This window comes from Heptranchias perlo, chromosome 38 (genome assembly GCF_035084215.1).
Source record: "Heptranchias perlo isolate sHepPer1 chromosome 38, sHepPer1.hap1, whole genome shotgun sequence".
NCBI classification, from domain to species: domain Eukaryota; kingdom Metazoa; phylum Chordata; class Chondrichthyes; order Hexanchiformes; family Hexanchidae; genus Heptranchias; species Heptranchias perlo.
Window position 1 is genome coordinate 10,200,865 of NC_090362.1, and position 16,261 is coordinate 10,217,125.

A 16,261-nucleotide genomic window follows, 5' to 3' on the forward strand; every position below is an offset into this window, starting at 1 on the left:
GAATGAGGGAGGGTGAGAGAAAAAAGAAAGAGAGCGAATAAGATAATAAGTGTGTGAAAGAGTGAGTGTGAGAATAACTGAAATAATGGGGGTAATTTTAACCCTTAAGGACGGGTGGGTTGGGGGGAGGGTGGGAAGGTAAAAATTGTAAAAATGTAAAACTCAACCTTAACCCGCCCACTTTTGGTTTTAACAGAGGCGGGCGACCAACCCGCTCTCAGGAAGCGGGTCGGACAGTGAAATCTTTTAAGGAGGTTGCGGGCCTCCATTTTAATAGTTTATTTATTTTTAACTCCTGGGGGCCGGGATTCTCGGGCTTTCTAGTTCTCGCCACTTAAGAGGAGACGAGAAGGCCCGGATCAACAGGTAAGTGCCTTTATTGCACTGCCTGTGGGCCAGGAGGAGCAGGAGTGTTTCCTCCAGGCCCAACAAGACTACCTGCCGCGATCCCACACACGCGATCGACTGACCACATCCCCATGTCCGACCCGCTCCCCATGTCCGCCCCACGATGACCTCCGAACTCCTCCCACAAACTCCGACCCCCCCACCCCCACCTGACCCCCACTTACATGACATCCGTTCTCCAGCTGCTTTCCCATCCATGCAGGCAGCCAGCCTGTCAATCATGCTGCCTGTCAGGCGGGAGATCTGGTGAAAAAAATTTAAAAGACATCCCGGCGTCAAAATCATCAGGACGCCCAGGAAACCTGTACTTCCGGGTTTCCCGTTCGGAAATCCTCCCCCGCGCTCTCCTCACGGCCCTGAGTAAATATCGGGGCCAATAGGTGAGTGAGGTGGAATGACTGTAAGTGAGAATGGGTGAGATATAGGGGGTGATTTTAAACCCCAAGAACGGGTGGGTTGGGGCGGGTGGGAGTTGAAATGGGAGTGAGATAGGGTGAGGGTGTAACAGACTGAGATAGTGAGCTAGTCAGAGTGTGAAGGTATAAGAGCGAGAGTGTGAGGGAGTGGAAGTGTGAGGGAGTGAGTGTGAGAGAGACTGTGAGGGAGTAAGAGTGAGATAGTATGAGGGAGTAAGAGTGAGATTGTGAGGGAGTAACAGAGCGAGATAGTCAGTGAGGAAGTAAGGGAGTGAGACAGTCATTGTGAGGGGTAAGGGTGGGATCGTCAGTTTGTGAGGGAGTAAGAGTGAGATAGTATGAGCAAGAGAGTGAGATAGTGAGTGTGAGGGTGAGAGAGAGTGAGAGTGGGCCTTCGAGATCAGTGAGAGACAGTACCAGAGTGTGAAAATGACAGAGACTGAATGTGTGAGAGGTAGAAACAGGCATCGTTTAATCCCTACCCTCCTTTACCCGATATTGTGGCTGGAAACTTCAGTGCACCATCTCGGCATATTTTCCTTTCGCTTTTAAGTTTTTAAACTCGCTTTAATTTCTTACCAACTATGGCAAAATTGTTTTCTTTAAAATTCTTTAAGTTCAGAGGCAGGCACAAGTTCTTCTATCAGCGCCATCTCAATAAAATAAAAACCGTTACCTGGGTCGCACCTGCAGACATCGCCCGGCTCGCGGCTGGAGGCTCGAGGCCGGACTGCGCGCGCTGCGGGCGGGAAGGGCGGCGCGCTCCGGGCGGGAAGGGCGGCGCGCTGCGGGCGGGAAGGGCGGCGCGCTCCGGGCGGGAAGGGCGCCTCGCCAGACTTCTTCCACAACAAGAATTCCCGCGCCTGCTGTACAGTCCAATCAGAGCGAGGGGGCGGTCACGGGTCGAGGCGGGGCTCAGCGACTGACGGCTCGCAGCTTGGCAACCGATCGGGCAGAGCACCAGGTGAGTTTGAAAACCTTTCACTAACACCTGTAACTTGATCCGTCCCCAGTTTATATTGAATTAACTGCTTTCGAGCGGGTCAGCAGTCGGGCCACTACAATAGCCTCAGCACACGGAGCATGGAGAGAAAGTAAGCCTGGCTTCACACAGCCCTTAAAATTGCATCTTTAGATCAGCACAGCTTTCAGCTTGGCTGTAATTCCAACCACAGTTGAATAGTTTGCCAACTGTTTAGACTCACCCATGGAACTGTCCCACAGCCGGAGTCAGTGCAAGAGGAGGGAAAATTAAAAGAAAGAAAAGACATTAGGGGCTCGAATTTAGCAGGCCTGCGGGTTCCCAGCGGGTGGTCCTCCGGGAGCGTCGAAAACGCGAACGGCGAAATTAGTGGGTTGCCCACGCGATCGTAGGAGGCAACCCACTAATAGGAATCAATTACCTGCTCCTCCGGGGTCCACGGCGCTGGCCTGCGCGTCGGTCGGGCTGCGCATGCGCAGTACGATCTGTCAGCTGGAGGCTCTCTAGTTAAAGGGGCAGTCCTCCACTGACAGATGCTGCAACCAATGGGACAAATTGCAGCATGGAGCAGCCCAGGGGGAAGGCTGCTCCCAGTTTAATGATGCCTCACCCCAGGTATCATCAGATGGGGTGAGGAGGAGGGGGAGGACACAGATCTTCCCCCCGGCGGGCGGGAGGAAGCGGCCTGCCTCTGCCACCAAGAAGGCCTGGCTCGAGGTGGCAGAGGGGGTCACCTGCGCCACCAACATATCGCCCACCTGCATACAGTGCAGGAGGCGCTGCAATGACCGCAGTAGGTCCGCCACAGTGAGAACACGAAGTCTTTCCCCTACACTCCGTCTGCCACAACACTGCCCCCACCCCAAATCTCCTTCGGCACCGCCAACACTATTCTGTCACATCACCCTTCATGCCCACTCAAACCCCATCCTCATCTTACCTCCACCTACTCACCTCGCCAGTACTCGTCCTGCCACTAACACGCGACCCAATCCTCATACAATCTCATGGCTCCATCCCATACTCACCCTCTCGTGCATCTCCCTCACGGCCAGCCTCACTCAACCTGCCACCACCTGTGCTGCAGCCACAGGGCATGCATCACATATGTGCAGTAGGCAGCGTAAGGCAAGCGTCTCGTCAGCATGAAGGGGGTGCACAAGGGTGTCTGAGGGTTTGTCATGGGTGTTACCCATATTGAATTTCAGAGCCACAAACAGCACGCATTATATTGACACTACCACTGCCATGTCTCCGCGAATCCTGTCCGTTGTGTCCAATAATGCCCGCTCCTGGGTATCACTATGAGGACCCACCACTGATGCCACCCATCGTGTTACTGCAGAGTAGGTGCAGGTGTATTTGCAGGGCTCGTCCGCGCAGACGACTGAGAGACATCGGCGGTGTAGCCGGCTGCACCCTGGAAGGATGCGGAGGAGAAGGTGTGGAGGACAGTGGTGACTTTGCCAGCGACAGGTAAGCAGTTGGTGCTGGGGCCAGCCAGGAGCAGCTCGGCATGAAAGAGGCTGCAGATCTCCACGACTACATGTCGAGCGAATCTGCGCCTCCCTGTGCACTGCTGTTCGGAGAGGTCCGGGGAGCTGCGCCTCGGTCTGTGGACCCTGTGGCGAGGGTAGTGCCCTCTGCGACGCGTCTCTCTCTGCGGTAGCCCTCCCTCCTGCTGTGCAGGTGGGCGTGCAACCACACCGTGTTGGGGGGATCCACGTCTCTGCGGCGGACGGCGTGGACTGCGAGGCTGCTGGTGCTGGTCATGCTCTTCGTCCTCCGAGGGTGTCCACACACCACCCAACTGGCAGGTGTTGGTCTGAGGGGTTGTGCAGGGTAGGTGTGTGGGTCCTCGGACTGGGGCTGCGGTTTCGTGTCGGTCTGTCCTCTGGCTTGGCCGGGGGGTGGTGGGGGGCAGGGGTTGCCCTATGTGACGCGGTGGCCTCCTGCGTGGGTGAGGGCTCTCCCCCGTGGAGCGCACCTTGGCACCTGCCACAGGCTGCTGGCTGCAACACGCCTGGTTTGAAAGGTACTGTTTCCCCCAGTGTGTGAAACTGACTGCCTTGAACCTAAAATCCCACACTTCCTCTTTTGACAGCTGCTTCAGCTCATTAACTGACCACAACGAGCAAGTTAAGTGCTCTCAAATGGAACCCCGCTGGCTTTAATTGCCTGCGGGATTCCCACCAGCGGGGCTTGCGCGCGCAGGCCCGCACGTCAGCGCAGTACCCGGAAGTGGCCGGGATTTCGTCCGAATCCGGTCACGTGACCGGAGATCGGGATTTTCGGGGCCCCCCCGCTGGAAACCCGCAGGTAACCTGACCCTAAAATCGAGCCCCAGGAGTCAGTGCAAGAGGAGGGAAAATTAAAAGAAAGAAAAGACATTAGGTATATGACCCTCAGCACTGAAGTGTGTTATTAAATCAGCAACTAGATTCAAAGCTGTGACCAGCTCAAATCATCCTAATACAAGAGCAGAATTTCATCAAACATCGACTTTAAGCAGGAGCTGTGGTTGAGGTACTTACATCTATGTTACACAATCTATACTGCTTGTACGCTCCCGTGCAGGTGATGCTGTTCATAGCCGTGCGATGTGTTTTGGCTTGGTCTCCCTGTTGTATAGCTTGACTGGAAAGACCTGATGAATCAATATTAGGATAGACACCTTGAGATGAGTGGAAGGTTTGTGGGTGGTGAAAGGCCTGCTGACGAGGCGGGGAACTCGAGGTCTGTGGCCTAGGCTGGGCCTGGTAGCCACCTTGATACAGATTGAGATGTTGGCTGGAAGCAGATGTTTGCCTGTTCTGGGCATGACCATATCCTCTAATTCTCTGACGCCTCTGCCTTTTTGCTTGTTGTGACAGCTGTCCTACGTGAGTCTGCAGTGGTAATATGTATGGTACTCTTCCATATCCATATTTACCAGGTACAATAGAACTTCTTGTTCGAGACCTGCCAAAAATAAAGAAAAATTATGTGAGCTGCATTGTTGCTGATTAGCTGCAGTTATCATTGTTACATGGAGTTACAGTCCGAGTGAATGCTGGGCTAGTAAACCCAAGGTACAAGAGAGATTTTTTTAAAATGAAGCAGAGCTCCTGCAGAACATCTGCATTTTCAGTTCATTTTGATGTAATGTTTAATTTTTAATGGCAAAATCTGTGTTGACAGTGGAGGAAGGCAATGTTAGTGGTGAAGCATTTCAGAAAAAGCAGCTTCCCTTCTTCAATTCTCCATAAGTTTCAATTCTGAAAATACTGCTGACTACACCCTTTGCAACCTCACCTGCACAAAGTCCTGCACCCCATTCATTCCATTATTTCCAAACTCCTCTGACTCACCAAATTGACTTCAAAATTCTCATCCTCACTTTCATATCCTTTCATGGCCTTACCCTGCTCTGCCTTATGTACATATCTTTCACTCCTCTAATGCTGGCTTTCTCCTTGTTCTCTCCTCCAGCATTGGTGACTACTAATTCAGCGGCTATATATCTATCCTGTGAAACTCCACCAGTTACCGTGTCCTTGCCATCCCCTTCCTTGTTTTTAAAAACCTCCTCAAAACCTTTCTTTATGATTATGCCTTTGGTCTCCCCCAAAACCTCTCCACTTTTCAACCCTACTGCTCAGCATCGACTGTTTTGTCCATTTGCATGTGAAGGATGGAGTAACAATGCAAGTCGTTGTTGAATCATTTAAAAGAGTCGGGTGTTGTGACTGGGGAGCAGTTGATTTATTTTCCTGGCTGGGTGAGCTAGATTGGCCCCAATGCCCTTCCTCACCTATATTTATCATTTGTGATCTTTGTATGAGATGGCAGAGGAACCAAAAGGGCGGCCAACACAGGTACTGGAAATTCAACACTGATGCTGCAGAGAACATCCTTGTGAGATGAGGTTAAGGCATGTTGTGGGAGCTGTTCTGGTCTGCCTTTGAGTTGATATATCAAAACCTGATATTACTTCTAAACACTAATAAATGTTTGTGATGCAGCTGTAGGAGAAGAGGTTAGCAATTAAAAGGGTAACACCAAAATTAAAACAGAAAATACTGGAAAGAGATAGGAATCAATCAGCATCTGAAAAATAAAGTAAGTTTAACCATTTTTGGGAGCCTTCATCAAATCCCTACCCAAAACATTAATCTATGTTTTCTCTTTGGTGCAGCCATCCTCCAATGTTCCAATGAAGCTCAACACAAGCTTGAGGAACAGCACCTCATCTTTCTACTAGGCACTTTATAGCCTTATGGCTTTGACATTGAGTTTAACAACTTTAGACCTCAACCACTGCTCACATTTTCTCTTCGACAGTGAGTGCTGGTAATGAAGGATGGCTGCACCAAAGTCACTGGGAGTGAAGGTGATGTGGGCTGGTCCTCGTGGTGGGGGAGATGTGGGCTGGTGCTTGGGGTGGGGATCCCCTATCGGTACATGGCCGGCAGAGTGGAGTTGGTATGAGCTGGTACTTGGGGTGAGGATCCCCTATCAGTACATGGCCGGCAGAGTGAAGGTGGTATGAGTTGGTGCTTGGGGTGGGGATACCCTATTGGTACACAGCCGGCGGAGTGGAGGTGGTATGAGCTGGTACTTGGGGTCGGGATACCCTATTGGTACACGGCCGGAGGAGTGGTCTGCACTCCTGGGATCTACCTATCTTTCTTCAACCATATTCCCAGGCCACGGGAGCCTTCTCCTCTTTGCCAGATTGTCCAGGCTTCCCTCTCCTGCTATTCTGCTGTAACCATTTACACCTCCTCTTGACCCATCTTTTGTTTCTTGTCTTTTTATCACCCTGTTTTGCCTCGCACCATCATCACTGTTTTCATTGTCCTCCACTCTATCACAGACCTTTCCTTTTTGTCCTTTTCCTATCTCTTACCCCTGGCTCTGCACTTGGTTAAAAGCTGTTCATCTCTAACATCTTCCAATTCCGATGAAAGGTCATCGACTTGAAACGAAAACTCTGTTTTTCTCTCCAAAAATGCTGCCTGGCCTGCTTAGAGTTTACAGTATATTCGCTGACAAGTGTGAATGACTATAGTCTAATCAGAACATCATTGCTGACACCCTGTCACACGTGGAATGTTGTATGACTGGGATTTTCCTGTTCTCTGGTGGGAGGAGTATGAAGATTTATTTAATAGTACTTCCTACCATGTTGATACACAGGACACATTTCTTACCATATGGTTTATGCATTTTCTAAAATACATATTAAAAAACCACCATGTACATACAGAAATATTTGACTGCCACAAATTTTAAACTTTGCTCCCATCCTTGCCACTAATGAGGTTCCACACATTATTGTGTCAGAGCCAGAGACTACACTGCTGAGATATATTTTGTAAATTTAAAAAGCTGTCTTTAAGCGGACACAAATTCAATCACAACTGGCCTTTTATAATCTGAGTTATCACCACTTTATTTGCCACGTCGCCATTCCGACTCTCTTTTTATCTTTGTGGTATTCTGCTATTTAAGCCTTGGTCCTTTTTTTTTTACTGATGTTTCCCAATTTAAAAAAAAGTTCTTCAAAAATTCTCCTAAAGCGCTGATGGGACTCTATCCAAAACCATTCTCTGTAACTAAGCCAGTGGCAAAAGGATCTTTTTTGCTTGTAATTATCATCAAAAACCCAGAACTCATTTCTCATGTTCGTCAGATAATGGATATTAAAGCTGGGGCCCCATTAAGAATTTAAGACGTTGCCAAGCTTGTTGGATGAGTTCAAAGCATGAGATAGATTTGTGGAGTTACTGACAATCTGACACTGATCTCTCCCGAGCCACTCTTTGTCATCTTTATTTTATTAACAGAAATATTCTGGCACAGAACAAAAGGGAAATAATCATTGACTTGTTTATCATTAAGAGTTATATTTACAGAATGGAAACTCTAAACAGAATCAATTATTGCCTTGGATTCCTCCATGTAAATGCTAGTAATCCTGAGTGAATGAATACTTTACTTATGTAAGAGATACTGTTACAGACAGTCTACCTCCGCTCCAGCTTAGCACTCTGTCCTTGTGACAAGGGACGCCTGCTCCCTCTTAAAATTCCTTGACTAAGCTGGCTTTCATTCCTGCTCAGTGAAGCTGATGACTGGAGACCTGGTCTGAGGTGATCCTCGTTCCTGTGCAGAGGAATTGAAGGGCGAAGAGCAGAGACAATACGGCCAGAGTATAGATTCATGCTTTCCTCCTGATGATTAGGAAAGGCGTGAGAGAGCGACCGGTCAGAAGATGAAAAGTAGGTTCCTCTCCTTGGATAAGTGATCTCTCTCTGGTAAGAAGCTGTCGCCGGGAGGCAGGGTCTGGTCTGCTCTTTTACTCCATTCCCACACGTTCGAGAACAGGCTGACCACGGCCCCCAGTTGCCCCACATGCCAGGAATTCCAGCAATCATCTCCTCTGAAGCTTCTGTGTTTTGCTCTGTCCTCTGAGGCACCTGCAAGGAAAAGCACTGGTTACATATCATAACATTCTCTTTGCCTTGTCAGTAGTAGCCTTTGTATAATGAAGGCTATTTAAATGATTGTTTCACTCTTCATATCGCATCTTGCTCCACACCCAGGAATGCATAAACTCTGTACTTCATGCACCTTATGTGAGGCTGGGTCCTCTATTCTGGTATGGGTTCTGTTAATAGTTTAAGATTTGCACTGTTTATATTACAGACACAGCCGAGTGGCTCTGAGTGAACCCCTGGAAGCAGTCATATTATGACCGGGACTATGAGCAAACTTTATTTTCTAGAGACATCTGGGGGCACGATTTGATTTTGCATACTTCTTCATATGACAGTGAGTGGAACAGTATGAAATTGACAGAAAAGAACAACATAGAAGTCTTTAAAATTAGAAAGGGGTTTGATAGGGTAGAGGAAGAGAAGATGTTTCCACTTATGGCGAGTCCAAAACTAGGGGCCATAAATATAAGATAATCACTAATAAACCCAATTAAGAATTCAGGAGAAACATCTTTACCCAGAGAACGGTTAAAATGTGAAACTTGCTACCACATTGAGTAGTTGAGGCAAATAGCATTGATAGCTTTAAGGGGAAGCTAGATAAGTACATGAGGGAGAAAGGAATAAAAGGATATGCTGATAGGATTAGATCAAGTAGGGTCGGAGGAGGCTCATGTGGAGCATAAACACTGGCATAGATCAGTTAGGCTGAATGGCCTGTTTCTGTGGTGTAAATTCTATATAATTTTATATACTAGAGGGCACTAGTTAAAGCTGACTAACGTATACTTTGGAACAATGCTATCAAATGTTACAAGCCGTAGAGTTTGAAACCATAGTAGAAACTTAAATGATAATTAGATTGTCATAAATATTTGACAGAAATGTTCACCATAACCATGCATATAAACTGTAATTTTGCTCAAAAAATTTCAGTTGACCTTTTCTTCTCTCTCCTTCATTTCATTCATCGCTTTGCTCCCTTTTTACTTTTCTCCATTTTGTACTTCAGTTGTATGCTTCTGTTCCTACTTGGTGCTTTGTTCCCCTGTATGCAAAATCAAATTGTGCCCCCAGATGTCTCTAGAAAATAAAGTTTGCTCATAGTCCCTGTCATAATATGACTGCTTCCAGGGGTTCACTCAGAGCCACTCGGCTGTGTCTGTAATATAAACAGTGCAAAGCTTAAACTATTAACAGAACCCGTACCAGAATAGAGGACCCAGCCTCACATAAGGTACATGAAGTACAGGGTTTATGCATGGACTATGAACTGGGAGGGCTGCAGGAGAGGAGTGTATGTCTGTGAAAATGTAGGGTGTTGGATTGGTTGCACTAGCCCGATATTTATGGGGGGGCGGGGGGGGGGAGTGGGGTCATAGCAGCCAGAAAATGCAGGTAATGCAGAATTCAGCAGGACCTCATTTATATTTTTGTCTCCGTTTCCCGGCTGGCAGCCAGATTGAGAGGCTGGCTGTCGGGCAGGAGGGCCTGCAGCACCAGGCCGCAGCCAGGGAGCGGAGCGGAGAGGAGGGAGGGACAGTGGGAGATCATGGAGGGCCGGGAGGAGTGGGGGAGATCGTGGCAGGCCGGGGTGGAGATTGGGGAGAAAGAATCAGTTTAGTTTGAGGGGCCGGGGGGCAGGGCGAAGCACTCCTGCTCCTCCTGGCCCACCAGCAGTGCTGGATCCGGCCATTCTTAACTCCTTTCAGCTGCTGGGTTTCCCAAGCCCTGGGAAACCCGGCCTGTAGCCATTAAATTTAAAATTGTGGTAAAATTTGAGGCATGCAGCCTCATTAAAATATTTAAATTATAGACCTGCCTCTGGAGAGCTGGTTAGTTGCCCGCCCCCCAACCCGCCTCTGTAAAAACCAGAAGTGGGCAAGTTGGGGTCAGGTTTCCGATTTTTGAAATTTTAGCCTCTCTCCTGCCCGTCCTGGGGGTTAAAACTCCCCCCAGTCTCTCTGTGAACTGGGGCAGAGGGGCTGGATGTGAGAGAGTTACTGAGGTAACTTTTGGAAACGAGATGTTCTGGTTGATCTGTTGAAAATCCAATATTACTGATTTTGCTTTTTTTTAAGATTAAAAAATCTATCAATTATGAAACATACAGGTGCTTAAAATGAGCCAGAATGCATAACTTTTAATGTAAAAATTTAAAATATTTCCAGGAGAGCATGCTCCTAGCTACCCCTGGAAATTTACCACCAATACTGTGCGTTCAATATTTGGTTTTCCCTTCAGGCTTTTTTGTACTTTTTTTTTCTGCAATACAGATGAAGGAATGTTGGATCTACCCACATCTTAAGGTCATTCCATTACTTATTTTCACATGTCAGAGGTTAAAATCAGGTCCATTTTGAATGGTCAGCTTTTTGGGATCTGTGCCAGCTATTTTTGAGGTTGTTGGTGAGTTCTAGTTACGTTTTTTTAGATCGGCATGCATGCTTCTTGGGATTATCAACCTCAAAATTAGGAGGAGGGCATGGAGACCATCACAGCAGACTTGTGGATCATTCAGTTGGTAGGGTTGTCCTATGAGGAGAGATTGAGTAGAATAGGCCTATATTCTCTGGAGTTTAGAAGAATGAGAGGTGATCTCATTGAAACGTATAAAATTCTTAAGAGGGCTTGATAGGGTAGATGGTGAGAAGCTGTTTCCCCAGGCTGTAGAGTCTAGAACTAGGAGTCGCAGTCTCAAGATAAGGGGTCAGCCATTTAGGACCGAGATGAGGAAAAATTTCTTCACTCAGAGGTTGTGAATCTTTGGAAAGTGGAGTTGAGGTGGAAGATCAGCCATGATCTCATTGAATGGCTGAGCAGTCTCGAGGGGCCATATGGCCTACTCCTGCTCCTATTTCTTATATTCTTATGAGTCGGTCCTGCAGACTATAATGGTGCTGGATTCAGTTCACTTCTCGACAGTCACGTTTTTACTTTGGCTGGTAATGCAATATATTCCATGTTTCATAATTGATAGAATTTTGTAAAATGCGCCACATGGTGTGAGAAATGAAAATTTTCTAGGAACGCATGCCCCACAGACTCTACCCCTCCCCTTCCCTCCCCTTCCCCACCCCGATATACATTATACCACTGAAACTGCCATTACAATACTGCCTAGGATGCCCCTTCTACACATCCACTGACATTTCCAATGTCACCACATCATATGAACAGCCACAAAAGTAACTTTGAGGTGGTGCAGACACTTTGTTCGTGTGATGTCTGCATCAGTGACTTGAGCTTAATTATTCCATGTAAACCACAACGCAGAAATGTCATGTTTGTCATGAGTGTGTTGGAAAAATAACAATCTGAAACCTTCTCACAATGCAGCTGTGGCAACATGAAGTAATTTAAAAAAAAATCAGAACCTAAAAAGCAGGTGGATTTTGTTAAGGAAAGATTTGCCATGCTAGAATTAAGACAGATGTTCTGACACGGTACAAGAGAGATTGTTGATTCAGCATTCTGTCTGCAAACAGGAAATCAATACATTCCTTTTAATAATTGATGGTTGCAGCTTTGGGATTCACAAGCCCAGACGCTTGTGCTAGCAGTAGAGGGCAGCCAGCGGCATTACTGTGCCATCAGAAACATGTCAGCTTACCTTTCTGTGTGCAAAGCAGAGTTGAGGGATTACTGACAGGTGGAAACCTAGGAGTGTAACAAGTGTGCAAAACCTGCAACAGAACAAACAGTCTGTCAAATATTGCCCGGGGCCAATCACAGATATTTTTAAAGTTCCCTGCTGTAAAGCCGCAGGCATCTAAAGCCACAGGTATCACAGCCATAGTGCTGGACTGAACCTCACTGACTGTGAGTCACCATATAGAAAAAAACAAAAGTAGTATAATCATAGAATGGTTACAGCATGGAAGTAGGCCATTCGGCCCATCGAGACCGTGCTGGCTCTATGCAAGAGCAATCCAGCTGGTCCCACTCCCCTGCCTATCCCCATAGCCCTGCAATTTTTTTTCTTTCAAGTACTTATCCAGTTCCCTTTTGAAAACCACAATTGAATCTGCCTCCACCACTTCCCCTGACAGTGCATTCCAGATCCTAACCACTCGCTGCATAAAAAGGTTTTTCCTCATGTCAACTTTGGTTCTTTTGCCAATCATCTTAAATCTATGTCCTCTGGTTCTGGACCTTTCCGCCAATGGGAACAGTTTCTCTCTATCTACTCTGTTTAGACTGTCATGATTTTGAATACCTCTACCAAATCTCCTCTCAACCGTCTCTCTTCCAAGGAGAACAACCCCAGCTTCTCCAGTCTATCCACATAATTTAAGTCCCTCATCCCTGGAATCATTGCAGTAAATCTTTTCTGCACCTCTCTAAGGCCTTCACATCTTTCCTAAAGTGCGGTGCCCAGAACTGGACACAATACTCCAGTTGTGGTTGAACCAGTGTTTTATAAAGGTTCATCATGACTTCATTGCTTTTGTGTTCTATGCCTCTATTTATAAAGCCCAGGATCCCGTATGCTTTTTTAACCGCTTTCTCAACCTGCTCTGCCACTTTCAACGATTTGTGCATATATACCCCCAGACCTCTCTGTTCCTGCACCCCTTTTAGAATTGTGCCCTCTAGTTTATATTGCCTCTCCTTGTTCTTCCTACCGAAATGCATCACTTCGCATTTTTCTGCTTTAAATTTCATCTGCCACATGTCCGCCCATTCCACCAGCCTGTCTACATCATCTTGAAGTCTATCACTATCCTCCTCACCGTTCACTGCAGTTCCAAGTTTTGTGTCATCTGCAAATTTGGAAATTGTGCCCTGTACACCCAAGTCCAAGTGATTAATATATATCAAGAAAAGCAGTGGTCCTAGTACCGAACCCTGGGGAATACCACTGTACACCTCCCTCCAGTCCGAAAAACAACCGTTCACCACTACTCCCTGCTTCCTGTTACTTAGCCAATTTTGTAGCCATGCCGCTACTGCCCCCTTTATTCCATGGGCTTCAATCTTGATGAAAAGCCTATTACGTGGCACTTTATCAAACGCCTTCTAAAAGTCCATCTACACTACATCAACCCCATTGCCCTCATCGACCCTCTCTGTTACCTCATCAAAAAACTCTATCAAGTTAGTCAAACACAATTTGCCTTTAACAAATCTGTGCTGGCTTTCCCTAATCAATCCACACTTGTCCAAGTGACTGCTAATTCTGTCCCAGATTATCGTTTCTAAAAGTTTCCCCATCACCGAGGTACTGGCCTGTAGTTGCTGGGTTTATCTTGGAGAGGGCTTTTGTCAGGGTTGGAGCTGAGAGAATGGAGAATGGAGAGCTGCGAGTTCAGAGGGTAACAGATCAGACTGAATAAGAGGAGTAGAAACTGAGATGATACCCCCTCTTCCAGGGAGGTTCACTCCACTGGACTATAGCAGAATTTCACTCGCTCTCACGCCTCCACCGCACAGGCCATGCATCCCCTCGTTGTGTGGAGCTCACCTTCTGCTGGCCCTCAGTCATTAGCAAAGATTTTATCCCTAGTTTGGACTGTCCCCTGGACCCACCACCAGAGGTGAAAAACCCACCAAAAATTTGCATACTAAACTGCAGCATTGTAGCAGCTTAAGGCAAACACAGTGAGAAATTCTTATTTTTAACTCCTCTTATTTTTCTGTTTTTCTTCTGCTTCTACTTGCATTTATTTGTCAAAATCTTAATTTCAAAGCTAAAGTTTGGAGAGCTAGCACTGGGAGACATGGTAGTGTGACAAATACAGAACCTCAGATGGTTGTATATTAAGTGTTTTGTCTGACAGACATTACAAGAGCAGTACTCTATTCTAAATATAGATTTAATGTAGTCTTATTGCTCATGAGGATTTGAAATATTTTTTGTACAAATACTGATTTAGGGAATCAATCTTCTAAGCCAGCTGGTCACAGCAGGCTCCAGGCCAGGCTCAATAATCAGAAGGCTCTGACTATTTGTCGCATACTGTGTCATGTTTGGGAAATGGTGGCAGGAAGCCAGGAACATCTGCTTGACGCACCCAGTGCAAAATGGCAGCCCTAGCAGGGACTCGGCAGCTACAAATCAAAACGTAATCTATCCATTTAAAAAGTCTTGAATTTAGTGCGTATCCAAAGCACACCAGACGTCACGTTTCGATTGAACAATCATAAAAAAATAATTAAAAAGAGAATGAAAGCCACTCATTTCCCGACTGATTTTTCTGACCTTGTGGAGCAGCCAGAGGTTTATGACCAGTTGCCAATCTACAGAGAAATAATTACACACAGGATCTGCCCATTTAGAGCATTTAGAACTTGTGGCCTTGATGGAACAAACCAGGAAACGTACAACTGCATCTTATCAGCAGAAGTATTCAATGTGCATTATATGATCTTATGCTCCTACACTTATCAGGCAAAGTAACCTTTGGCGGTGTGAGCAATGCCACTAGTTTTTAAGAATTCTGTACTTTGATTTGGGAAATCATGGGTGTTGGAGTCACAGTAACAGAAATCCATGTGCCAATTACAATATAGAAAAGTCTGCAGCTCCTGGAGAGCTCTGTCAGCCATTGTGACTTATCTACTCCAAAAAAATGACAGTCAGTATTTCAGTGACTACTTTATGGCAGCTCCAGAATGCTGACCCCAAGCAGCCCTGTTGATGATGGGGAGGGAGAGAGGTGAAATGACTTTGAGTTTTATTTGCTGATTTCTCTATTCTTTATATAGCTGCAGACTGAGTGCAGCAATGTAGCTTATTGTCACTTACCAAAACGGTACTATGGTTTTTTCCACCATGACGTCATGAATGGATTTCCTGAATATGAAACAAAATATTGGATACCCTTGGTGTCCTGTAGCTGTCTCAATTTCTAAAAATAAACATGGGATGAATTAAAATATGCACATGACACATACAAAATACTATATTTTCTAAATACCATTCCATCGTGATCATAGCAGCCTCTGAGAGCTCAATGTGTTGCATATTATAATCAAGGATGAACGTCCAGTAATAGACTGAGATGTGGCCAGGCAATCCAAGCAACTTAGTCACCACATAAGCATGCATCCATGTGTCAGACTGTGTATTACTTGATATATGTACAAGCTGCCATTCAACTAGTTTGGCTATTCATTGCCAGATCTGGCTGGACCATATCAAGCACTATCGAATCCTGCTGCTCACTGTCATAACTGCTAACTGCTCCAGAATCATCCTGGGATGCAAAGGTAACGCCCGACTTCTTTCTTCCACTACCAACCGTCTCCTTAAACCCTCTCCACTGCCCCCTCCACTCTCACCTCCAACAAGTGTGAAGAACTCATGGAATTCTTTGTCACTAAGATTGAGACCATCCGTTCAGCTGCCTCTGTCGCTTCCCTCCCTTCTCCTAGCCCACCAACCCAAACTTCCCCCAAGGTTCCCACCTGCCCTAGCCCTGAGTGACTGAGCACTTAGAGAAATTGGAGCTGAATAGAGAAAGCCAACATGGATTTGTAAAGGGTAGGTCATGTCTAATCTAATTGAGGAAGTAACTGAAGTAGTAGACAGGGGAATTTTTTTTTTATTCGTTCATGGGATGTGGGCGTCGCTAGCGAGGCCGGCATTTATTGACCATTCCTAATTGCCCTTGAGAAGGTGGTGGTGAGCCACTTTCTTGAACCGCTGCAGTCCGTTTGGTGAAGGTTCTCCCACAGTGCTGTTAGGAAGGGAGTTCCAGGATTTTGACCCAGCGACGATGAAGGAACGGCGATATATTTCCAAGTCGGGATGGTGTGTGACTTGGAGGGGAACGTGCATATGGTGTTGTTCCCATGTGCCTGCTACCCTTGTCCTTCTAGGTGGTAGAGGTCGTGGGTTTGGGAGGTGCTGTCGAATAAGCTTTGGCGAGTTGCTGCAGTGCATCCTGTTGATGGTGCACACTGCAGCCACAGTGCGCTGGTGGTGAAGGGAGTGAATGTTTAGGTTGGTGGATGGGGTGCCA

General features: G+C 46.7%; 1 protein-coding gene across 2 annotated transcripts in view; it reads right to left on the reverse strand.

The window, feature by feature from the left end:
* LOC137304727 (thrombospondin type-1 domain-containing protein 4-like) overlaps positions 1-15,118 on the reverse strand; it is a 41,638-nt gene extending 26,520 nt beyond the window's left edge. The window contains exons 1-4 of one of the 2 annotated variants that reach the window (XM_067973403.1): positions 15,043-15,118; positions 11,905-11,977; positions 7,822-8,270; positions 4,341-4,767 (exon numbers count right to left, since the gene is read on the reverse strand). In XM_067973403.1, the coding sequence (XP_067829504.1) occupies positions 4,341-4,767; positions 7,822-8,270; positions 11,905-11,977; positions 15,043-15,071 (978 nt within the window). In that variant the 5' untranslated portion in view covers positions 15,072-15,118. Of the gene's footprint in view, positions 1-4,340; positions 4,768-7,821; positions 8,271-11,904; positions 12,107-15,042 lie in introns of those variants that run through there. The other variant, XM_067973402.1, reaches the window with a different exon arrangement.
* Positions 15,119-16,261: the final 1,143 nt, after the last annotated feature.